Source organism: Haemorhous mexicanus, chromosome 3 (genome assembly GCF_027477595.1).
Source record: "Haemorhous mexicanus isolate bHaeMex1 chromosome 3, bHaeMex1.pri, whole genome shotgun sequence".
Lineage (NCBI taxonomy): Eukaryota > Metazoa > Chordata > Aves > Passeriformes > Fringillidae > Haemorhous > Haemorhous mexicanus.
Genome location: NC_082343.1, coordinates 64,082,110 through 64,107,059, shown reverse-complemented (window position 1 = coordinate 64,107,059; position 24,950 = coordinate 64,082,110). Strand labels below are relative to the sequence as shown.

The 24,950-nt window shown below is 42.7% G+C and overlaps 1 protein-coding gene across 5 annotated transcripts in view; it reads right to left on the bottom strand.

Annotated features, from left to right (window-relative positions):
* MTCL3 (MTCL family member 3) overlaps window positions 1-8,016 on the bottom strand; it is a 38,323-nt gene extending 30,307 nt beyond the window's left edge. For all 5 annotated transcript variants that reach the window (XM_059842153.1, XM_059842155.1, XM_059842154.1 and 2 more), the window contains exons 1-4: window positions 7,873-8,016; window positions 4,772-5,712; window positions 4,241-4,465; window positions 735-893 (exon numbers count right to left, since the gene is read on the bottom strand). In XM_059842153.1, coding sequence (XP_059698136.1) covers window positions 735-893; window positions 4,241-4,465; window positions 4,772-5,638 — 1,251 coding nt within the window. In that variant the 5' untranslated portion in view covers window positions 5,639-5,712; window positions 7,873-8,016. The remainder of the gene's footprint in view (window positions 1-734; window positions 894-4,240; window positions 4,466-4,771; window positions 5,713-7,872) is intronic.
* Window positions 8,017-24,950: the final 16,934 nt, after the last annotated feature.

Sequence of the window (24,950 nt, the reverse complement as noted above, 5' to 3'; positions counted from 1 at the left end):
TTGAAGAGGAAACAGGAGAGCTGTTTTTAAAATCTCTTCTGAGAAGTCAGTCAACAGTTTCTCCTTTTATTACTGCTTTGTTATCTCTGTCAGCCTGGCTAATACTGCTGTAATGCAATTTTCTGCTTACTTAATGGCCCAGTATCTTGCATCTATAGAATGGCAGCCAGAGTGATTTTGAAGATTAATTAGATACAACGAAAAATTATGCTTAGATTTAAAAGACAGGTAGAGTCTCTCACTTCCCAGTACTCCAAAGAGCATGACTGAACAAGATGGGAAGGTGGCTAGATCCCCAGTCTCAGTGTGCCCGTGAGTCCCTAGCAGTAGTTAGCAAGGGAAGAACTACTGGTCTTTATAAAAACCTGCAGGAAATATAATCTGTAAAGTTAGATGCCTCTGGCACACTTGAGCACACCTCCTATATGAATATTTATGTAGGTACAATGTATCAAAGCCTCTGAACTCTTGCTACCACTAATTTCACATTTCCCTCCTAGCAGAGAGGGGAAAAAAAAGCATCACTTGATTCCTGTTTTGCCTAGAAAACACCAAATATTTTTATTTCTTCTCAGCTTCGCAAACATCAAGCAGTACTTTAGCACTCCTTGCAACTTTCAACTTATGACTGCCATATTGGTTGCCCCCAAACCAAGTCATAGAAGAAAAACAGTTCATCAGCAAGAATCTAAGATATTAAAATAATTGGTGTAGAAGAAAATAGCAATACTAACCTCCTTCATTTTTTCCAGCTCATTCTGTAGTGCTTGTTTGGCAATTTCAACTTCTATAAGCTGCTGTCTTAATTTTTCATTTTCATCTTCTGTTATGGTACGTTTTTCTTCCACATTTTCTAACTCGTGATGAAGTCTCACCGATACATCTTTTGCAACCTAAATGAAATGGTATATCAAAAGAAGGGTTAAAAAAAATTTACTGCTACAGTGCTTAGTGCCTAAGCAACCATTTAAAAGTTAATTCTGGGTGTTTTGATGGAAGAGGTATGTAAGGAAACAGGTAGACAAGGACACCCACAGACAGAATTCTAAATAATTCCAAAATCAAGCCAATTCCTTCCAAAAAATGATACATTATCATTTTTTGGACTTCACTGGAAACCATTTCAGACATTAGACCCCCCAACTCCTTCTTAGATTCTGTCACATCAACAGTTAAACAGGACCTTCACCATTCCTGGAGACAGTGCATCATCTGTTTTCTCTCAAGCACAGCTAGCTTATGCTTTTCAATGACCAAAGACACACACCCTTCAAATACTTGACATGCAACAGCATCTAAAACCAGGGCCCATCTTCTCCAGGCCTTCCTTACCAAATGGACATATGTTTATTTTGACTCTGCTAGTTTCTCTCTCCTTGGACAATTAATGAAAATATTTACTACCATTGGCTCATTTTTAGATCAAAATACGAACAAACAACATTTTTACTGATGTTGTGTTCACACAAATGATATCTGATATTTTCAGTGGAAATGAACACTAAGGTTTTTGGTTGTTTGGGGGATTTTTTATGCATTTTCATAGGAATAGAGTTAAAAGGCATATGACAAGATCTAATTCCTCCTCCTCAGGAAAAGTCATGAGAATCTTGCCCTGCAAGCCACTTGCACTATATTTTGTGAAACCACCAGAAATTATAATCACACATCAAAAATATTTAAATATACACTAATCACTGTGTTGATGGTGATTTAAGCACATAGACACATAGTTTGAAAAGCCTAATTTCCTGCTTTTTTTAGAACACTGGAAAGCATAATTAATCCAACTTAGCATTAGCTAGGGGAGTTCAGCGAGCTCTCCTTCATGGCTTTCACTCAAACCATCTTCATGTTAGTATGTAAGAAGTTCTTTGACATACTAAACCTCTAGAGAAAAAATTCTAACAGTAAGCAAGCATCTAGAAAGATCCAATGTATCAGAAATCATCAGCAGCTAGTGACTCAGCCTCCCTTGACAAGAAACCCAGTGTGTGTGAATTACAGATACAACACTGCAGTGTAGCACAAGATCGTTCAATAACCTCCCCCACTGCACACGCACTCAAGACACATAATGCCAACAGAAAGAGTGAGTGGAGGGGAATTTCAATTATAACCATAGTCCACAGAGACTGCAGAATGTGCTGAGAAACACATCACAGGGCTTTAGGTTGATGTCTTTTCCTACACTTACTATTAAAGTTCTTATCTGGTTGTCCAACCAAAGTAAATAGAAAATCATGGGGGATATTTAAAACAGCACCCTAATGGAACCTATAGTCTACAGATACAGTCTGGATCAGTAAATAAAACCAAATCATAATGTAATTACTGGTAGCTAATTTTTTGACACAAAAATTGGTGGAATAGCTATTAATGCAGGAAAAAATACAGAGCATTCTAGATCACATGGGATATGGGACTCACTTATGCAAGATACATTTTAATCCAGGCATATGCAAGATACAGTCTTGCAGATAGATGTATTAAAATGTATCTCTGAAGGATCAAGTTCCCTAATATATTGCAAAATGAACAATGTCAATTTGGATAGTATTTCTTCTGAAGAGGACTTGAAAGCACTACATAAAACCACAGGAGTTATAATTATGGTTAGCCAGCACCCAGAACTCTATTAGGCAGAAATTTGGCATTAGGCATTCATCCCTACTCCAAAGCAGAATACATTCATGAACAGTGAGAACACTCTGCAAGAACACTGCTCCTTTCCAATGAGTCAGTCACACTGGGAAACACATGGGAGAAATGCTAATTAAAGCAAGCTGTTTGTCCAGCTAAATCCAAGGCCTTAGCTTCTATCTCCTGTATTGGCAGACAAGCACCTCATCAGAGGTGCCCTCAACAATTCCCTCCCCAGCCTGCATGCGTATGACTTGCTAATAAAAGTAACACTGAACCAACAAAGAAGCCAACTATAATCACAATTCACTTGGGACATGAAGACCCACCTACAAATTCTGCCTGCAAATGTGTGTGTCTCAACTGATCACCTAAGCATCATTCTGAGTGTGCAAAACATCCCTTGCTTCAAACAGAAATCCCCATGAGAAGGGGGTGATTTTGCTTCTGATCAGGAAGACTCTATTTTGCCAAGAACCACATGGGCAGCTGTATTTATAGAACTGTCACAGGCACAGCAGAAAACGTGGGTTTTGAATACGCACAGAAAAGGAATATCAAATAGAAATTTTAATAATAGTGATGACAAGCTTGAAAACTCTCAGAAAAGATGATCCAAACCAGGTCTGAGAATAACATATTTATCCATCATATCAATCCATCATATTTATCAGAAAGAAGTTAAAAAATAACCTTGTTCATAGTCATGTATTAAATTCTCATTTTAAACTGCAGCCCACAGAGCCCATGTGCCATGGCTAACTAGAGTCCTGGGCAGAAGTGTGGCCAACAAGCTCACGTTTGCTATACAGAGGTCTGCACTTCCATGAGAAAAGATCAGTTGATTGGGAGACCAGTCAACTGAAAAATGTTCAGGTGCCCTGATTCAGCAGGAGTCCTTCAATATCTAGTCAATGGAAGCAGAAATTAAACTTCCAACTGTGTCAAGAATGGTCCAATTACAGAGAAAAAAAACCTATCTAGAATGGAGATGATGGGTATTTTACCAATGACAATCTTTAAACAAGGACTGAAACTTTTCCTTAGCAAGAGGCTGTGGTTCATTCAGATCTTATGGATGAAATGCAGTTCATGACACACTGAAATTTGATGGGTTTTGTCTACGGTTTCAGGTGGATGTGAAAAACCCTGGATTCATTGGATACGACAGCAGTTTTTTTACTGATGGAAACAGAGTAAGGATTTAGTGTTGTGACTGCAAGTATTCAATCTGCTTATCCCCTAAAATCTTTCACTCAAGAGTAACAAAATCCCCTCAAAGTCAACGGGGCTGTTTGGTGAGGTTGGTTTAATTCTGCAGTGGAAGGGTATGTTTTGCACTCATCATAAAGAGCCCAAAACCTTTAGCTTCTAATTTGCTTTTGAGAAACTCCTTGCACCTTTATAAAAAATGATAGTAAGGGCTACATACAGCAAGGGCTCCTATTACCAAGAAGAGCTTGGCCATTGCTATTCCACGAGCTGCACTGGATGCACAGTGGAATGGATGGAAACGCCTGAGTCATGAGGACCAAGAGCATGGTTGTGCCTCCATCTGAGACACTCCCTTCCCCTTGACACCTGCTCATGTCTGTACCTTGAGGTCCTGCTCCATGCTGCGTATGAGCTCGTTGTCGATCTCGCCAGTCTGGGCGTAGCGGAGCCTCTTGCGCTCAGCCTTGCGCAGCCGGTACTGAAGGATCCGGCAGTTCTTGTTGGCTCGCTCCAGTTCATGGCGCATTTCTTGAAGCTGACAAGCATCCTCCTCAAAGAAACTGTCCCTCATCTCGTCCATCTCTGTCCTCAGCTCATCTATTTCGTTCTGGCACGGGGGCAAGAAGGGGATAGGGAGGCAACAGGTGGCAAAAGCACAAATGTCAGCACGTATAGGGGAAGGCAGCCAAAATGGAGCTCCGCCCCACAGGGAGGGCAGGTAAATACAATCCAGCTCATTATAAGCACTGCAACGAAGCAGGGAAGCGGCACTGCCCGCACACCCCACAACAGAGCCATCTTAACGCTGCTTCCAGCGCTCCTGCCGCAAGAGAAGGAGGCCGGGAAGGTCTTCCCGTCGGGAGGCAGCCCGGTCCCCGCCTGGCCCTGGTTCTCCCCCACCTCGGCCCCTTACCTTGAGGCTCTCGTTCTCCTCCCGCAGTTTCTCCATCTCTTCCTGCATCTCCTCCTGCAGGTGGGGGCTCAGGGCGACTTCGGGGCCGCAGCTCCTGCCGTCGCCTTCCGCCTCGCCCTGCCGCAGCCCCTCCGCCCCGGCCGCCGCCATGGCAGCGGGTGAGGAGGCGGAGGCGGCCGGGGGAGGCTCGGCCGGGGCGGCGGCCGCGGAGGCGGCGGAGACAGCGCTACCGCTGCTGCTGCTGTGGTTGCTGCCCTTCGTCTGCATCTGGGCGGCCGCCGCCAGCCCTTTCCTGAGGTGGAACTGGATAAGCTCACTTTGCAGGCATCCCTCTTTCCAGTACCCGCCGCCGCCCGCCGCCGCACCGCGGCCCTTCCCCGCGCCCGAGGAAGATGGAGGCGCCGGGGCCGCCTCCCCCGCGCCCTTCAGCGGGGACCGCCCCGCTTTCCCCCGCCACTGCTTGGGCGGCGGCGCCGCCGCCCCCTCCCGCTCGCCCCCGCCGCCCCCTGCAGGGGGCGCCTCCTCGGCGGCGCCCGGCGGCGGCAGCGGCTCCTCGGCGGCGGCGGCTCCTCCTCTCCCGGCGGCGGCGGCGGGCGGCGGTTCAGCACCGGCGCCGGGCTGGACAGCTCCCCGCGCCGGCTTCTCGGCGGCGCGGCCGCGGGCGGCTCGGGGGGCCTGGCCGGGCGGCGGCCGCGTCGAGGCGGCTTTGGCGGCGTTGGGCGCGGCTTTGGCGGCGTTGGGCGGCGGGCGCGGGGCGGTGTCGCGGGCCCGGGCCGGCGAGGATGCCCGCGGCTGCTTCCTGCCGCTGCTGCCCTCGGGATGCAGGCGCGGCTCCGCGGCGGCGCCCCCTGCAGGCGGCTGGCTCATGGCGGCGGCTATCTCGGGGACGCGTCCATCACCGGCCGTGTCCTCCGCCTCCTCCGCCGCCGCCGCCCCGAGAGCTGGGGGAGGAGAACCGGAGAAGCGGTCGGGGTGGGGACGGGCAGGACGGGGAGACGGGCTTTCCAGCCACGGCGGCGGCCAGCCTGCCCGCTCCCCGCCGGCCCCCAGTCCTGACCCGCGCCCACCTGCGGGCGGAGCGGTCCCCCGGAACGGCCGGGGAGAATCCGGCCGAGGCCGTAGCCCAGAGCCAACCGGAGCTGCTCATGGAAGGGCCTGAAGGGCTCGGCTAAGGCTGAGACCTGTTCCCACTCCGCCTGCACCTAGGGGCGTTTCCCCAGCCCGATGCTGAACCTTCCCCCACCGGACCGCCACACCAGGGATGAATTTCCTCCCACACATAAACTTCCCTCTCCCTTGTCCTCACCACCAAGCCTGCGTTGCTAATGCACCTGTCTGCCGGCTAAAAGGCCCCGTCCCAGTGTCTATCACAGCCGAATGGGGGAAAGCTGCTGTACAAAGGGCTGCACACGTGGGAGCAACTACAGATTTCCCTTCAGCTTTGACAGCGACTCTTCCGGGGCAAGGTGACTCCGGAATCGAGGGTCATAAAGGAAAGGGGTTTTGCAGTCAGATTCTAAACACACATTTGCCCCAGTTTTTTACCCAGAGGTGCTGTCAGGTCTTAAGACAGATTCGTGTTTGTTACCAGTTATGCATATCACTAGGTTATATAGGACTCAGACATAATCACTCCAGCAGATTTTCAAAAGAGAGGAAGCAAGGAATACACCGTCACCCAGAACAAAATATTATGTGACATTCTCTGAAGGATGCTCACTTGACAATTTGCCCCTATAATGACACAGCCAGAGTTTTCATGACCACAACAGATTATGAAAAAGGGCTGTTAAAAGCCATATCATGCTGCTAATGTCCCCAGTATATTCTGAAAATAATGGCTATGATCCACAAACTGTTTTCACACAACCTTTATTCAACTCGCCTTAGGGAGAAAACATGGGCAACAGCAGAAATGACAGCATTCCTAACATGGCCTGCCTATTCCCTCCTAGAACATGGCTTAACCATTCCCTGCTAGAACAGGGAATTAAGAAAGAAGCACGACTGGGCAAAATCAATGTCGAGACTATACCGTGCCCTGACAATTGGTTTACTCCCTCGAACATCCTAGACAATGAGACTGTGTTTGCTCTGCTGTCACTGGCAGAGGACATCATTTCCTCTCAAATGCACTGTCATTAATAACCTGATTTAAACCAATATTCTGGAAATTCATGCTCAAAATGACACAATTTAGCAGACACTTCCCAAGCATTAATTAGTAAAAAAAAAAAAAAAAAAAGCATGGGTGTATAGAGCTATAAAACTTGTATGACAACACTTTATAGAAGATTTCCTTGCATTTCTATTAGCCACCACAAACAGAATTCCCACCCCACCATTGTTTGGAGCTATACAGGTATGAAATATAAGAAATGTTATTCAAATTAATCATCGGGAATCCTATGCTATACCTGAATCTTTTAGGGAACTTTCACTGCAACTAAGACATCGGACCCAATCGTGACCTGCCAGAACACAACCCCTTACCCTGCATGCCCCAAAATCCAAGATCTGCTACCGCCTAGGGTTAAGTTGGCTGATTATATCTATATATCTATGTATTTATATACATTTTTAACTGGCACAACGAAAGCCCCATTTGAGATCAAGTCCGAAATCTCTGTCCTCACAAAACTCGGCAGCTCGACCTTCTCCCTAGAGACAAACCCACGTGGCGCCGGGACGCAGCGTCTCCGCAGGTTTTCCTGTCGGGCACAGCTGTCCAGGCGGAAAAAGGGGTAAATAAATGGAAGCAACAAAAGAAGCAGCCCGGTGGCTCCACGGGCCAGCGCAGAACTCTCCCGTGCCCCGAACTTAGGGCAGGGCATGCCCCTGGCCCTGGCCCTTTCGTCCTACCGGGCATCCGCCTCTGCCCCGCCGAGAATTCGCAAACGCGGTTTAAGATTTTGGAGTGCTTCTGCCTTTTGTCCTGGTTTAAAGGAGCAGAGGGGATTTTTGAAGGTCCCCCCCCTCATACCTGGCCGTTTTGTTACATCTACATTAAGAATAATATTTCCTTTTTGGGGAGAAGGGAAAAAAAAATAAAAAGTAGAAGGAAAAAAAAGGCTTGGATCTAAAGCATCTGCATTACTCACCACCACTTTGTCCGCTGCCCGGCTGGAGAAATGCATGCACGGAGAGCCGGGCACCGCACACGAGGTACCCGCGACTGCCAGAGCCTCTCAGGAAAATGAAGCAATATTCATGAGCTGACCTCACTGGGCCTGGGAGACGGAAGGGGTGGGGGGAACGGGGGGGGAAGGGAAGAAAGCAGCGAAGGGAAGAGAAAGGAAAAGATTAAACGCCGAGAACCCCGCCCAGGCCTGAAGGCTGAATTACGTCCCTTCATCTATCTGCACATGGTGGAATAGGATTACAGCGCAAATGGGGGAAGGAGCGGACTGCAAGCAAGGGATGCGCCCGCTTTCGCTTCCCAGCGCACGCAGGCAATCGATGATGATCAATTATTTAGCGTCCCCTTCAGGGGAGCCTCCTCCGGCCGGGCAGGGGTGCCAGGCATCTCCTGTACGGCCAGGGCTGCGGTGACAGAGCTTTCTTCCTTTGTTCGCCGCCCTCGGCTGCGCCCTTTCGGCAAGAGCCCGCTGCCGCCCGGAGGGGCAGAGACAAAGGCAGCCCCGTCTCTGGGCTGGTGAAACTCATTCCCTGGGGTTATTTACGTGCCTCAACACGGGGACCAGCGGGTCACTGACCCTTTCTTTACTCGTGTCCCGGGCAAATCTGTTTTACCTCTCTGTTCTATCGTGAGATGAATTTACCTTTGCTCTGAAGCACCTCAGGAGGCTCTAATGACTTTGCGCTTAAAGTCTTTCTCAATTACAAACAAAGAAAAAGAGGGAAAGGCTTGATTTCGTTCCCCTCCCTCCGAGGAGGGACCCTTGCCATGTGATGGCTGTGTGTGGGAGTGTCCCGGACCCACCTGTGCCTGTGCGAACACTCAGCAAGAATAGCCTCAGGGGCAGCTCCGTTTGGAGTCCCTCTCCCCGCTCCTGCAGCAGCTCGGAGGCCGGGGGCGCTCCTGGGCTGTGCCTCAGCCCCGGCTGCGCCTTGGCGGACACTTCCCTCCAGCCGTTGGGAGACTGGGTTTCCGGGCTGGAAATTCCTCCCGAGGGATAATTAAGTGATCGTTTCGTGCCCATAGGTATACCAGCATATACATGCATGCATACATCTATACATAAAACTGTATGTACACATAGACACTGTGCATAAATATGTACACAAATGTGAGTGCATGAGCTAGCACATGAGCTAGCACGCCTACAAAATATACAAACATATGCATGGGTTAGTACATTGCATGTACATAGATACTTATCTCTGAGGTTCTTGTGCAGTCCTTGGGCCACGGCAAGCTCAGGGGAGAGAGGCTGCCCCCTTCCCAGCTCCCCCTCTCCTGACAGTCATCTCCACCTCTCCTGACATGCCAAGGAGGACTCAACACATCTAAACCAGCATATCTGGCATGCAGAAAGGTACTCCCCACATGCAGGTGCATGTCCTCCAGACTCGAACCCTAGGACTGCATGAACAGGATATATATAGATGTGATGAGTTGAGGGCAATCAGAAAATAGGAAATGGAACATTAATGCTGAATGAGAAAATCACTGGGATGATGAAAAGCTACTTTTAAAATTATTAATATTTAATGGGGTTTTTTGGTCTTTGAAACTCATAAAAAACAACTGCAATCATACCAAGTAAAGAGCATAATTGGTTGAAAACATGAGGAATGAAAATAAAAAATATTTCTGGAGTAGGATTTGGGAAAATTTCCTATGAAAACACTAGATAGGTTCGGCTAGAACATCTAGATCCTGATCTCAGTGAATATACAGAATAGAGGTATTAAGGACATCACAACAACATAACATTTCATTTACATATCATTCAGAAGGAAAAGTACAACAGTCCCTACTTTTAAGCACTGGACATTATTTACCATCCTTTCTGCTCCCTTGGTGGCTGAGTTGCTTGGATGAACTTTCTACAGAAAACAATTATGCAATGTGATGGCATCTCATACCACCTACGACAAGGTTGATCACACTTTTGGAAAGGTACAGATTCTTATTTTGTCACAGTGGTGTCCAAATGAAAACCAGGTCATCAGATTATCTTCACCTACATTGTCAGGCCACATGTCTGATAGTAAAGATCAATCTTATGGTGGTAAAAAAATGCCAGTTTATCAGTGTGGTTTGGTACGGTTGATTTAATTCTCAAAAATTTCCATTCTGTCTAAGCATCAGTGCTGACAGAGTTATAAAAATTGACATGGCACAAAAATATTCTACTCGTATAATTTACTTTTCTGGGGAAAATGGATAAAATCAATACAAGTGAAAGTACTCTTTTTCTAATATAAGATGTATTTCCACTAAAAAATTTTCTGCCAGATCTCTGCGGGCATTTTCTATTACTAACAGATAATGATATAAAAGATACAATAATTATATCTACCCTTGAGTAAGTGCAGTATGAAGGGACTCATATATACAAATTAATACAGCAAAAATTTCCATTTATGAGTAGATTTTATTGTAGAGTCTCTAAAAACCTGTGGATTGAAATAGTACACAGAAGGAAAGATCTTAACTTCACACAGAAACACGGGAATCTCAGCTGACTATTGTCATTCAGAAATGAAACACAGACATGGTGCAGAACAGTTGTACAAATGCACTGGCTCAAATGTCAAGGAAAATAATAGAAATAGAATACTAGAAATTATTTAGTGAGAAGTAGAGAACATACCAGAAAATATAATTACTGGTCCCCTATAACTCCATGGTGAGGAGCAATTTTGATTACTGAGAGCAATTGTGGTTCTTCGTGTCAAACCAGGCATGGTGGAAAGGGGTAAGGTTCAGAGGAGGGTGGCCAGGGCCTGAAGTGTCTCTGCTCAAGGAATGATGAGGTATGGTAGGAGTCTTCAGACTGGAGACAGGGTGGCTGAGGATAAATGTGATTCAACTCCCTACAATCTTTAGTAAGGAAGGTAAACAAGTGTAAAAGGTTCACCGTTACTCACAGTATCTACCCACACAAATGGTGCAGAGATGCAAACGTGAAAGAAAGAAACAAGCAGGTGATGCATTCCAAAAACTGGAAAACAGTCCTTGTGGTTAAGTTATTGAACTCCCTGACATGGAGTGTTGTGAATATAAGGGTCTGCATGTGTTTAAAAAGTGATTGAAGAAAGTAATGGAAGAAAAATCAGCTGAAGACAAAAAAGGACAAACATGCTCAAAACCCACCTCTCCTCTGACTATTTTTTTGATCTGAGAGATGATCTGGGAGAGGTATTAATATGCATTTTTGAATTCTCTTCCAACATCTACTATTGACCACAATTAGACCTATCACAGTTCACCACAGTTACCTATCTTCCTGATAGGTATCAGGAAGATAAAAAATCTTGGATCTGGCTCTGTATGACAATTCTTATCCTGTTAGTATCACAGTCTAGCTTCACCCCCTTTCTCTTTTCCACCTTATTTAGTTTTCTTCATTTCTATTTCATTCTTCCACCTTAGATTTATTTTTCTGCAGAGCATTGGCAACCTGCTGTACCCTGGTAGAGCATACCTATGACTTTTTACTTTTCTGCCTTCAATAGCTAGAATTGTTTTGACTCAAATTAGAGCTGCGAATACCTTGTTTTCTAGTCCTCATTATTGCTTGCTCATGTAGAGACACATTTTTCAGCCTACAATGGCATTAAGTTGTATGCAGTTAAGCAAGAGATGAAAGTAAAGGAAGAAAAAGGAGAGGAGGAATTTCTCCTCCAAGCAGAGTTTAGTTTAAATCACATAAGTTTATTTTCCTAAGTTAAGAAGAGAACCCCTTTACATAATTCCCTAAAAGTTCAACTGAAGCATGACCTCCTAGCTTTCAGTAGAGAATGATTTAATAATGGATTTCAGGAGTGGCTTGCAGAGGATGCTTTTCCAGGAAAATGCCTAGGTGGCTCACAATTGCTGTACTTTCACAATTGCTGTACTTTCTCCACTTGCTTACTCACCTCCTCTGCCCTCTTGGGAATATGCTGGGTTATGCTTGTTCAGAAAGAGAAGCTTCTGGAGCATGCTGTGCTAATTCATGGTACTGGCACTGCCCCAGCTGGCAGAGGCTGCAGTTTATCTCCCTGCCCAGGAGGATGTGCTGGGCTCAACTCATTCTACCCCAGGCCAAGGCCTGTTTTTTCTGTCCATATTAAAAAAAAAAAAAAAAATGAAAAAAAAGATAAGTTTGAGACTTTAATTTGCCTATTTCTAATATGTTGACTAAACACCTCGAGAGGTAATTTGAGAATAAACAATGGATATATTACAACTTTTCTATTTTCTTATACACTTGTAAATGGAAAAGATTTCCAGAGGTACTGCATAGCAGAATTGTACAGCACCAAATCATCACACTTCAAAAAGAAGAAACCTTGATGTTAGATAGGAGTAATACTTGGCTGAAAAAACAAAGTTAAACCCCAAATATTTTAAGTTCATACAACTCAGTAGAACAGAAATAACAGCACCAAACAATTTGTTTAAAGGCACATAATTTGGCATACCTGTTTAGCCAGATGATTATATAAAATCATGGTGGTCTGATTGCCATTTCTTCCTCCTTTTTCCTTCCCCTCCTCCTCCTTAACAGCTGCTTCTCAGCCAGAGACAGCTATAGCATGGCACACTGAGGCAGCACCTTCTGTTCATCAGCAGACCCTACCTACCAAGGGGACAGGATGCCCCACCAAAGGTACAGCAATGCCATCTGCACCCTCCCTGGCAAGTCATTACCATGGGAGAAGTAGGTCATGTTGCCTTTTACTGTTATCTAAAGGAAGCAGCTTCAGCTACCATACCTGTAAGGGACCACCTGTATCCCAGTTCAGGGAGTCTGGATCTCATGCACTCTGTCAGACCTCTCTTGGTTTAACCCTCACATTCAAGCACCTCACTGGATTCTCAGACTCACAAGATTGTGAGAAGGCACAAAAAATTTAAATTGTAATGAAAATTAGAGGCATCTTTTGTTCCATCAATGGAGAATAAAACTAGGTGAAATTAGGTCTGTTGCTTTTAATAACAAAATTCTTTTAAAATAAAGGCTTAGTTCCAATTTTGTTATCACACACTTCATTCAGCCTTTCCAAAGGCTTCAGGAAGTTTCATAATCCTGTTTTTTTTTTCCTATATCAATCAATTCTACTTATTGTTCAGAGATGATAACAGAACTCAACATGCCCTGAAACAGGCCAGTTCTGCTCAACCATTTCTAATGATGAAAAAAAATTCTATCAGTCTCTCTCTGTCTCTTCTGGAATTACTATACCTTATGTTACTAGAATGATTAAAAAAAGTATCAGTTTTGAATTTAAGACACTGAAAAAGGTCTCTGTATTGCTATGTTTGCTGCCATTCTACTTCTCATACTCTTCTCAGAGGATAAGATTACAGCAGACTTACATAAATGCAATCATGCATGTGTATATCTGAATAGTCTATATATTGCATTAGTATCTAAACCTCATTGATTATTTAATGAGGCTAAAGGCAGTAGAGAAAATTTTATAGCTAAGACTGTGGGAATGAAAGCCAAAATATGGAATTCCTCTAGATTAATCAGTGTGGTGCCCTGTCTCATTGCATTCTGTATAGCATGCTCACTGGCTGCTGAAGGTAAACAATACTCCCTTGGACACTAACACAGTGCCAGCATGTTCAAACACCTTTTCCAGGAAGAGATTTCAAATATAAAGCATTTGTGTTGCAGATGATCCATTGCAGGTGATCTGAGACTGAAAATGACTGGTCTGAAAAGAAATTAGTCAGGAGCAGGCTGTATTCTGGGGTCTGCCTGCTTCCTTCTGACAGGGAGGCTGTGCCACAACTTGTGCATCACACTGAGAGGTGGCCCACAACCTGTATGAAGGTCTTATTGTCTATCTTAAAGTCCTCATTTTGACTTTCCTGAGCAGACTGCAGAGCTTCTTACCCCATGGTGTTCCACCACAGCTTGAAGCAAGCGAAAACAGTGGTTCTAGCATCCTAGGGGATTGCAGATTCCTTCCTCTGTGCCTAAAGAGAGTTTGGGAGAAGCAGGGCCATCCTAGTCTCACACATCTGGTGATCAAGAAAACACAGTACTTTTCAGGGGTCTTCACAGCAGGTGATTTTTCTTCATTTATTTGTAGGCACTAGAAAGCCTAATTCCCTTTGAATGCCAGGGGACTTAGGTCCTTAGCTTGCAGAGGCAGGGAAGATGTGAGGAAGCAGGTGAATAAACAGTCTGCATTTTGTTAGCTGAGAGGCTTGAGAGTGTTTTATGTTTTTATTTATTCCTCATTTAATGTTAATTAAATTTTTATTTCCTCCCTGTTAATTTGTTATGCTTGTTTTGATAACTTATGGATGTGTATAATTGTTTAGGCTGGGACTGCATCTTCCTACTCTAACTTCCAGGTGGTATCACATTACCATATACATAAGCTTCCAGATGAAAATTCCACCTAGACTTTCCAAGACCTGATGTTAGATAATTAGTTTCTTTTCCACCTGTGATACCTCCTGAATTATTCTCTGTCTTTTTGTCCTCTTCCTATGGATAATCTCTCTCTTTATTTTGTCTTTGGTTTCTTAGTTATTTTTTTCACTATAACCTGCATTTTAGGAACAGTGGATTTTTGTATATATAATTTCTAAGTTTAATGCAATTTTCAGAGGTAACTCTTGGATTAGAAACTTTTGAAAATGCTGTCAAATTTATCTCTGCTCCTTCTTTGTCCTAAACAACTGTGAGACCTCAACATAAGTAATCCTGAAAATAATTTTTTTTTCATTTCTATGTCTTACTGGATTTTATGTATGATGACTGGACATTTTAGTTGTTAATTCACACTTACAAATCCTATTAAAAAAATCACTGTGTTTAGGCAAGCTGCTGATTAATAAAGCAACAGTGAATGAGATCCTTTGTTCAACAATTTGCTGGGCTTTTAATCAGGCCTGTTATGCTGTTATCTACATCCTGGATCATATCCAAGCTTCTTACATAACGCCCTAGTACTTTCAGAGAAATTAGAGGACTCAGGCACACATCAAGACAATAAAATCAGGATATCAGGTTTTCCAGCTGGTGCATGTGCACAGAAAAAGCTCTGTAGGTGTACTGAGAAGTACGCATGGCAGATTTGTTGCAAGGCTTTTGACTCGGGGACTGAATTTTGATTCTGATTTAAAGAGCGAGTGAGAAAATGATTTTCTCCAAATCTGCTGCCTCGTGTACGCGGATATTGCTTTAGATGGTTGTAGATGACAGACAGTGGATCAGTTGAGGCTGGAGCACAGCAGCCTCCCTGCTCTCCCGGGCTGCGGGGGAGCCGCTCGCTGTGCGGATGAGGCCACAGCCCCGGTTTCTATGGCGACTTTACCTGCTGTCACCTCACCAAGCAGCCCCTCTTCCTTTCCGTGGAGCTGGTGCAGGGCAGGGAGAGGAAGGGAAGGCAAGAATGGAATATTTCCAAGGAGGAGCCTGAGAAATCAGTATTGGTGCATTGTAGTGTCAGAGTGTCAGGGAATGGACAGAGGCAATCCCTGCCGGGTGAGTTCCAGGGACATGCTGGGCTCCTCCGTGCTTACGCCCTCCTGCACTCCTTGCAGCTCACAGAAAGCACGGCAGAGACATAAGGGTGATGGCCTGACCTTGTTTGGAGTCCCTGGAGAGAAATGTTTTCCAGCACAACACATCTACCCCGGTGTAATTCTATTACGGGCAAAACAGCAATCGAGCTTTGTGGGGTAAGGACCGTCCCAGCAACACTGGAGTCCTGCAACAAGGCTCTGGGTCACATTGCCATGGCAATATGTAAACCCAGGACAGCTGATGCTGCTGCCCACAGGGAATCAGGATGTTGCAGGACAGATCTGAGATAATCCTTTATCGATCTGAGCAGCAAGAGACCATAATTGAAGCATAATTGGCCCTTAAGCTTAAGGTGATGCCTTTGTGTTGAAAAGAGTGCTGCAGAATGAGTCTTTCTGCTCCCCCTGTTCTGAGTCTGAATGCGTGGTTAACTTGGTATCTGTCCCATTTATTGCTGACCAAAGTCAGCACTAAATCCAAGTGTTTCTATTTGGCCAAGTTAATCAGTTATTAATGAGATTTATATACAGGAAAGGATGCCCTCCAGGTTTCATTCATTATTGAGGAAGGAAGTCCAAGGAAGGCACATAAACTTACCCTGCCATGTAGTCATAGTTGCTCGAAAGATCTGGAATCCACTCATTTCAAACCCACCCACTTTTCCCACAATCCAAGTTGTCTTGTAATTGGAGAAGAGGCATGTGTAGGAAGCAACAAATCTCCAATAATACAGAGATACTCCTTTAAATCTTCTGGGGCTAAAGCTTGCCTCCATTAAGGTCAATAGCTAATCTCACACTCTTGTCAAAATGACCATCCCCAGTGTTAGGATTTCTCAGACATTTTGGCCATTGTCTCCTCTAAGCTGGCACAGGATTCCTCATGCTGATTTAAGTACTGACAGACTTAATTAAGAAGCTTTACTAAACCAACTGCTATAAAGTAAACACATATTTTCAAATCACTGGTTGTTTCTGCCATAACTAGAAAAAAACAATGTTCTGTTCACTTGAAATACTTCACATAACCTGAGAACTTCTGTGAATAATAATAATAATGAATTGTAGTAATGGATTTTATTAAAACATCAATTGTCTTTGCATTTACAAAATTTTTGTATGACTTAAAAATACAAGGAAAATAAAAATCATTTAATGCAGCAAAGTAAATGTTCTCAGTTTTATAATGAAGTTTTTTTTCGAAAGGAAATCTGCAGTTACTGGAAAGGAAGGCTCTCTCCTCTGAGCTGGAGCTGCTGATGCTCAGGCACAGAGCCAGGCAGTGCATCCCATCTCCTGTTTGATGCTGGCCATGTACCTTATGACTTCCAGTTACAGTCCCCCAAAGCCATGATAATATTTGCTGCCATGTCTTCCTCACCTACCCTTCAGATCTAGTTCTGGAATGAGACATGAGTAACAGACTAACTCAGGGAAGCTAAGTCCTTTTTCTCAAAGATGACTGGGTTAATTTCTTTTAAGGAAAAAAATCCTAAAATGTTTTTACCCGTTTTTCATTTGCATGCACTTTCCATTGATCCATCATCATTTAAAAGGTGCTTAACTGAGTTGAAGCAAAAATTCAGCTTTCATTTTGTTTACTGTACTTTTAATAGCTTGGTTACCAGAAACTCTGGTTCTGCAGGCTTCACTACCATTAAAGCCCACAAAAAGACACAAGAAAACTTTCCTTGAGCCCTCTTTAAAGAATAAATGTCTTCTTCAATGACTGTTGTGGTGACACTCTCTCTCATTGCAGGATGTTCTGTGAGCCATTGGGAGTCTGTGTGCATCTTGTATTTATTATCAAGGCTTTGGCAAACGGTCAAAGTATTTCTTCAAGCAGTTTTAAAGTGTAACTCAAGCCCATGTGCTCTCATCAACTCCCCTTTCAAATAGCCTGATTCAAGCCATTGAGGTAATGGTGACTGCACCACTGATGGGAAATGAGCACGACACAGAGTTATTTCCCTGGCTGCCTGGTGAGCACATTAGTGCATGGGCACTGCCCCCTGACCAAGGAGTTCTGGAAACAGCACAGATCAAAACCTCTCTGGGCCAAGAGCAGCTGCTAGTCCACTTCCTAGACAGTAACATTTGAGATTCTCTGATTCAATATTTCTGCAAATTATGAAAGACTCACCGAGTCTGAACAGAAACCTGTTTGTGTCTGTAACTCTATCCACCCTGAGACATGGATTCACCACCTGGTTAATGTTTGAACTGTGTCATAAAGACATCATACACACGAGGGTCATAGGGATCAGAGGAGCTGTTTTTTACAGGAAAGACAGAAGCCACAATGGCTTCAAAGCCTTTCCTCTGAGCCAAAGCCCTTTTTTGTACCCTACACGTTACCTGGTAGCACAAGTTTCATCTTGACCGAAACCAAGCTAACTTGGTCCAAGTACAGCATGTGATCTTTATGCCAGTTTAAGGAATTATCCTGACTGCAGCAAAAGAGTTGATACCTTGTCCAGTGTAAAAACTGCTGGGCAAAGAGGTTTTTTTTGCCAAAGCATTTGGAAAGCATTGTTGCTACTAGGTGTTTGTTTAAAATCCTTCTGTAGCACATTGCCACAATGTCTGCCACAAGTAGCCCTAAAATTAGATGTACCCTCTCTTTGTACCTGTCAATTGAGATGGAGACAGCTGACTGGGAGAGAAATATAGGTTTTTTTACTTTAGTGATATGATTTGGCATATATGCATACTTGCCAACATATTAAAAACATGTTCTAGTCCAGTCTTCTGATTCTATATAATTTTTCTTTCAGTTACATATGAAAGTGATAGGGAGATTGAAAAGATATATAGCATCATCTAGTGTTCATATACAAATTTACAGGAGCCTGCATTTTCACCACCTTCAATTATTCAGATTGACTGGCACCAGTGTTGACACCAAAGGAAAATGTGAGATAAAGTCCTCATTTCCAGCTGTTGACCTGTGAACTCTAAGAAAAGAAAAAAAAAAACAAAAAGAAGAAAAAAGAGTTTTGCTATGCCCATACTGTTAGCATTCATAGGAGTGGGACAAGGATATTAAGTATTTTCGTGCAAGTATTTTTGCAGATAAGGCTAAGCCAAGAAATTTTGGTGTGTGATTTTAATATAAGGATGGTAGAAGCCCAGGATCAGAGCCTGCTGTACCCACTCTAATTAGACAAAACAAATTAGAATGCTTTATTTTTTAAGCACTTGTTCCAAACAAGACAATCTGAACAGGAGTCCAAATATTCTGTCTCCAAGGTTAAGTATTTTAAATTAAATTATTTTGAAGGAAATGCAATAGAAATCCAGGATGATATCACAGACATCAGAAAACCTGGCTTCTATAAAGCATGCCTGCTTATATTCACTTTTCTGTAGGGGGGTTGTCCTCTCCTTCTTAAAAGCTTAATATTTCAAAATTTTTAATTGATTTTTCTTAACTGTGTTCTGTGTTTTTAGGTGTGGAATAGCCAGCAGAGAGATCTATGCTAATAAAAAAAAAAAAAGAGAAAAAAAAAAAGAAGGGAAAAAAGTACTGATGCCTCAGGTTTTAGCTTTTATATTTTTCAGATTTTGTGCTGCTTTAGTGTGTATTTCTGAGCTTCATATTAGGGGATAGTAAGCTCTCTTCACAGAGTAGGCAGACAAAACAATTCCTTCTCTAGCTGGGGAGCACAGACAAATGATCCAAATCTCAGGCCCAAGAGCATAAAAAATGGTGGACTGAAGAGAGAAAAAGAAGGATGGGACTTCATGGGCTAAAGCTATAACTGGATAATTAACTCCAATACACTAAGGGATCGGAACTTAAAAAAGTGTGACACCCCGTGACCCATTGTGCATTTTTGTGACCATTTTAGGTTCATCTTGGGTGTGCTCTCAGGTTCAACCTGGCTGGGCTCTTGTGCTGCCCAGGGTGTATCCATTGAGGCCTCCTAATAAATCCCTACTTTATTCTTTAACTCCATCTAGCCTCTGTTGTAGGTCAGCCTTCACAAGGCATCAGTACCCCTGGCCTTTCATTTAAATCTAGGCTACAGCCCAAGACTTTCTTGCAGCTGTGTCAATGACAATTCTAAGCATCTCCAACAGGTCTCATCACTCTGGAATAGGCAAACTCTGTTTCTAGGGAGCACAGCAGCTTCCTTTGCCACCCAAACAGCAGAAAATATGCAGGTCACATCTCCCCAGGCTCTTCTGCTGCATGGTATTCCATGGTATGCCATCCCCTGTAAGTAAGTGTCATATTGTGGCTCCCTGCAAAGACCACAGAGCATGGCCCAAGTGCTGGTGCCGGCAGGGAGGAGACAAAGACAGGTTATACTGGACAACAATGTAGGAGCAGGACAGCTAGCTGGATGGGTGGCTGAGGGAGGCATACCTTATCACCAAAAAGGTATTCTTGTCTTCTTGATGAGAATTAAATGGGACAAGTAAGTGTGACTCAATATGAGTAAGGTCACGTGACACACACATTTGAGGAAATGGCACTTCAGAACAGGCCAGGAATATTTGGGAAGCTGGACATTTTTTCTGGTGAAATCAGAGAGTCCTCAGATGTTCTTGTTTGATAGGAGCACCTGGGGGCTAAATGAATTCCTTTCAAACCTATTTAAAAGTAAACACGTGTTTCACTTGCATCCTTTTGACAATCCAAGGCCTAATTTTTTGATGACTTGGGACAACAGACTAGAAATTCCTGTCCTGCAATAGCTGCCCAGCTGTGTGTCTCAGGGATTTTTTTGTGGTCCCAAACTTGGTGGCCTTTGTGGAGCTTAGTCGTATTTATGTCTGCTGTATATCAGCAGGTGGTTGTCAGATACAGAAAATGAATTTCACGTGAGTCTTTAAGCATTGGACATTTGCATTATGGAATTGATATTGATATGTATGAAGTCATGCCATGTGAGAAAACTCAGAAGCAGAGTTCTCAGGAGCACCCAGGTACTGGAGTTTGGGGTGTGCTCTAAAAAGAAATAAAAGTTAAGGGAAATAAAAGCATGAGAAACTGGGCAATGGAATTATTTATCATGTTTTCCAGAAAAAAGTATTCTGTTTGAAAAAAATATTTGTTTTCTGTCATCTCTCAGCTTGGTGACATGACATCTCTCCATATACTCTCATTAGATCTCATTTCAACGTTAGCTTTGTTGTGCAAGCATCTGTGAATACCCAGTCATTTCTGTCTTTTAACACCTATCCATGCACGTGTTTGCTCCTTACACACCTTTTATAGTTTATAGTACCTCAATTATGATTCAAAAATGACTGATTTGGTTTAGCAATTATATGCTGAATATACATTTTAGTTTAATCAAACAGGTTTGGAATTTGTTTTTTGTGAGTTATTCAGACTTCTCTAAATGAGACTGAAATCTGGTTTCCTTGAAAATCACCCTTATTTCCTCTCTCATTGCAAATGAACAGCAGAACCAAAATAGTGTGTTGTATACCAACACAGAATATCAATTAGAAACAACAAGAGTGTTATTCTTTCCCATGACAGAAGCAAAATTAGGCAATAAATGAGAGGCGAATTTATACCTCATGTTTTATTTTACTACATTTCTCTCCAGTTGTCTTGTACTAAAATTTATTTTTCCTACTTACACAATGAAGAGTAATCTATTTCTCTGAGAATTTTTTTTGCTACCTCTCCTTTCCTTTCTTGCAAGAAAGCTTCTCCCCTCCCCCTCCCTTTTATTTTTCAGCCTAAGGAAAATGGCTGCAGCTGGAAGAAGATGGTTGACAGCCTCCTTAAAATTTCCTCTGCTGTCTCTGAGTTTCAAGAGCTGATTTTAATCCCTGAAATAATTGTTTACCCCTTCCAAATGGCAAAAAAAAGAGCTGTTTTGGTCCAAGTTTCTAATTGATGTAGTCGTTTTGCATATTTCACATCAGTAAATCTGGGCATTAGCATCTTGCCACAGATTTACTGCTTTGGATACTTGTGTCTTTCTTTTAAAGAATCTTTTCCATTATGCTGATTTTTTTTCTAATTAGTTATTCTCATTTTCATCTAACTAAAATGTCATGCTAAAATTATAAGTGAAGATTCAGTTTATTTGTATTATAAATAAATGCATAATTAATGTTAGATTGAAAAATAAACCCCACTCAACGTGATTCTAGTAGTTTTTGTTGCAGTATACTCTTTCCCTGGTGATATATAAACAGACAGCCAAAATATTTCCTTGGCTTCATAAGCAGTCTTAGGGCTGTATTTGACAACAATTTCTAAGAAAAAAATAGACATATCGTATTAAAAATTTACTATCATCTTCCTCCATTAAACAGGTGTTTACAACTCAGATGCTCTCAGGAGTACCTGTTTTGGTTATATCAACTTTTAAGTACGTGTTTCAGTGAGTGGAGCTTTTGTATAGTCTGACTCAGTGGAATGAATTCCATCACACTGTGAAAATAAGCCTGAAGTATTTTATGGAAGGTGTTGAAGAGGTGATGCTGAAGACCACACTGTAGGTGCTAAATTCTACAGATAGCTGACTCCATGATCAGCTTCACCTTCAAGCTGAAGATAAAAAAAGCAGTAAAGGTTATGGTATAATCTGAACTAACCTCTAAGATAAATATACCTCTATAATACCATTATGAAAATGAAAATTATAGGTAAATTCAAATTTTTATGGTTTGGGTCTGATAAACATATTTTTTATTGTCTGGTTTCTTTCATATGTGTATATATATATGGATATATATATATATGGATATGTATAAATGCACATCTTAACATTGGTCCTGCAAGCAAGCCTGTTCAGGGAATTTGAGTATGGTCTTGACTCTCCTGGAGCACTGTGATCTGGGAAGTACAGCCAGGACACCAGCAGGTGTCCTAGGACACCTCTAGGTACCCATTACACATCTTGTGTGTAGCTTGCTCCTCAATCCATATTTTTACCTTGGTAGTAATTAATCTATTAATCTTCTTTTACTACTATGAACTGCTGCTCTGGAAATGTTGGATTTACACCTGCCTTTGTAGCCATTTGTCCAGCCAGACTTCCACCCAGCCAGCCTCATGGAAAGAATACTGCTTTGTCTGGGAAAGAAAAACTGCAAATGGTAAAATCCCACCACAAATATGAACCTGGCATTTCTCTGTATGCTGATTAATTACAATTTATAGTCTGAATTGTTGGATCTTTAATGCAGGTTACTGTTTTTGGTGAGGCAAAATCAGCTGGGAAGACAGGAAGGCTTTTGCAGAGGGGAGAATGGGATTAATAGAGAATGCAAGAATGATGTTTTCCAAAGAAGGAGGAATGTTAGCTTCAAGGATGCCAGGATATGATGATGCAGCACCTCCTGCTAGATCCACTACACACGCAGTATAATTTCCCCTCAGATGCCTGATGCTCCTACCGCAGCATGTCTTACTGCATTAGTGGTTGCACTTGTGACCACAGGGCTTGGCTGATGACCTTTACTCACAGAAACACCAGTAGCAATTTATAAACCCTTTTACAGCCCTGTTAAGGGGTTTTGCTGGAGGATACTGCAGCCAGAGAGATCCTCTCTGCCAAATACTAAAAGCCTGTGACAAAAAGAGATAGAAAGCCTGTTCAGGACAATAGCTGCAAACAGTAACAACAGAGAGTAGTAAGAAACTTAAATATATCCACTGCTTTTAGCTTATTCAGTGAATTACATGAAGAATACTTTTAGCTACAGTGTAGTCATTTTTCCCTGAAACAGATCATAGACAAGGGGCATCCACAATTTCTGGTGCAAGTGTCAGGACATGAAACAGGGTGCCATGAGGTAGGGAGGCTCATAGCAATACCCCATACAAATTAAAACCCATTATTCTTCCTCTTAGGACTGTTACCCTAAAATGAAGTGGGCAAACCCTTCCTTTCAGTGCTATTTTATGTGGCTGAAGGATAATGATATCCCCAGTTTACCTAAAGGTTTCTCACCTGCAAAACTCTGTGTCACTTTTGAATTAATTCCATTGGGAGTACTGATGTCCCTTCCTTACTGACATTCCAGCTCCTTCCTCAGTGTATCCAACAGGACTAAGGAACCTTATGTTTTGATAGTTTGGGGGCTTAGGGCTGCCATTTCTTCTTGTGGTCACCTCAACTAATCTAATTGATGCTTATTAGCTTTTCTGCAGTTATCTTGAAGCAAAATCTGTAGCCCACTTGAAAACTGCAGCATTCTCTCTTGAAACTTGATAATTACGTATCAGGCCTGAAATTACCACCCATCATATCCTGCAGCCTTTCCCAGCACGTGATTCTGCTGCAATGTCTCTGGGAGCACATCCTTACTGAGTAACTGGTAGGGTACTTGCTAACAGAGTGGTGAATAATGGTGCTGACATCACTAATAGTCTTCCTTAATCTCCCCATTGCTTAAAATGCTGGCATCCCTGGAGGGGTGCTGTGGCTCAACACCCAACACCAGCACCACTCAAGCCAAATTGAGATCACATGTACCCTCCCCTCTTCCCCCTCAGGACAGCCAAACCAACTGGACTGGATTCCAAACTGGAAACACCAGGTCAGGTATTTCTCAAAGGAAAACTGTTGTCCTTAAAGTCTTACAGAAACATCAGCAACTTGTTTGCACACACAGATAGGTGCAAAAAATGAAGTAAGGTCTATAAACTGAATTATAATATTTTTCAGGAAGAATTTTTTATTATATTAATAAAAAACTATTGTTGGCTCTTTAAAGATTAACTGGGTTATTTAGGTCCTTCTATTACCATAATAAGGTGAGAGGCTGAAACTTCTAAAAGTGAAGGGACTCAGCAGTCTGTCCAAGTAGATGTATTCTTGTTCATTTCCCATTTAGTATATAACACAATTTTTTTTCCTATCAAATAGCTCAAAAATTGACATAAGGCAAGCATTATGCCATTAATTTATCTTGATTCTGTATTATTACAAGTCTTTTGAGAAAGTGTGTTTTTTGCATTTATACTGGTGATTAATATTTTCATGCCTGCCCAGGTTAGTGCTAGTAGGGTTTTCCTTTCTAGATGGCAGAGCAGGAGAACAGTTTTTCATGCACGGTAAAGTTCCACACAAACATGGAACCAGTAGTTCCCTACCAGGTAATTTGCCATGAGGATGTATGTATATGGTATCTCTGCAAAAAAAAAGTGAAGGCGTTTATTCACCTCTATTTATCCTATATACCTTAAGCAAAATTGCTCATGTAATACAAATGTCTGGTAACTTTCATTAGAAGAGCTCAAACTCTCCCCTTTGACTAAAGAAAAGCAGGAATTTAGCTTCCCAATTGGGACACTTCTTTCAGTGATGGTGAAAAAAAAAAAAAAAAAAGCCAATCACTCTTACTCACTCCTTCATGTTCCTAAATAAAATTTCTGCCTTAGTGCAATTATGAGCTTTGTGCCTTTTTTTCATAGGTTTTCTCCATATATCTTGTGCCTTGGCTGATGCCTTTCATCATCCTTCCTTTTTAGGTGAGCCTTACTGCCCATTGCCTCAATTAGAGCCAAATATGTGTATATAT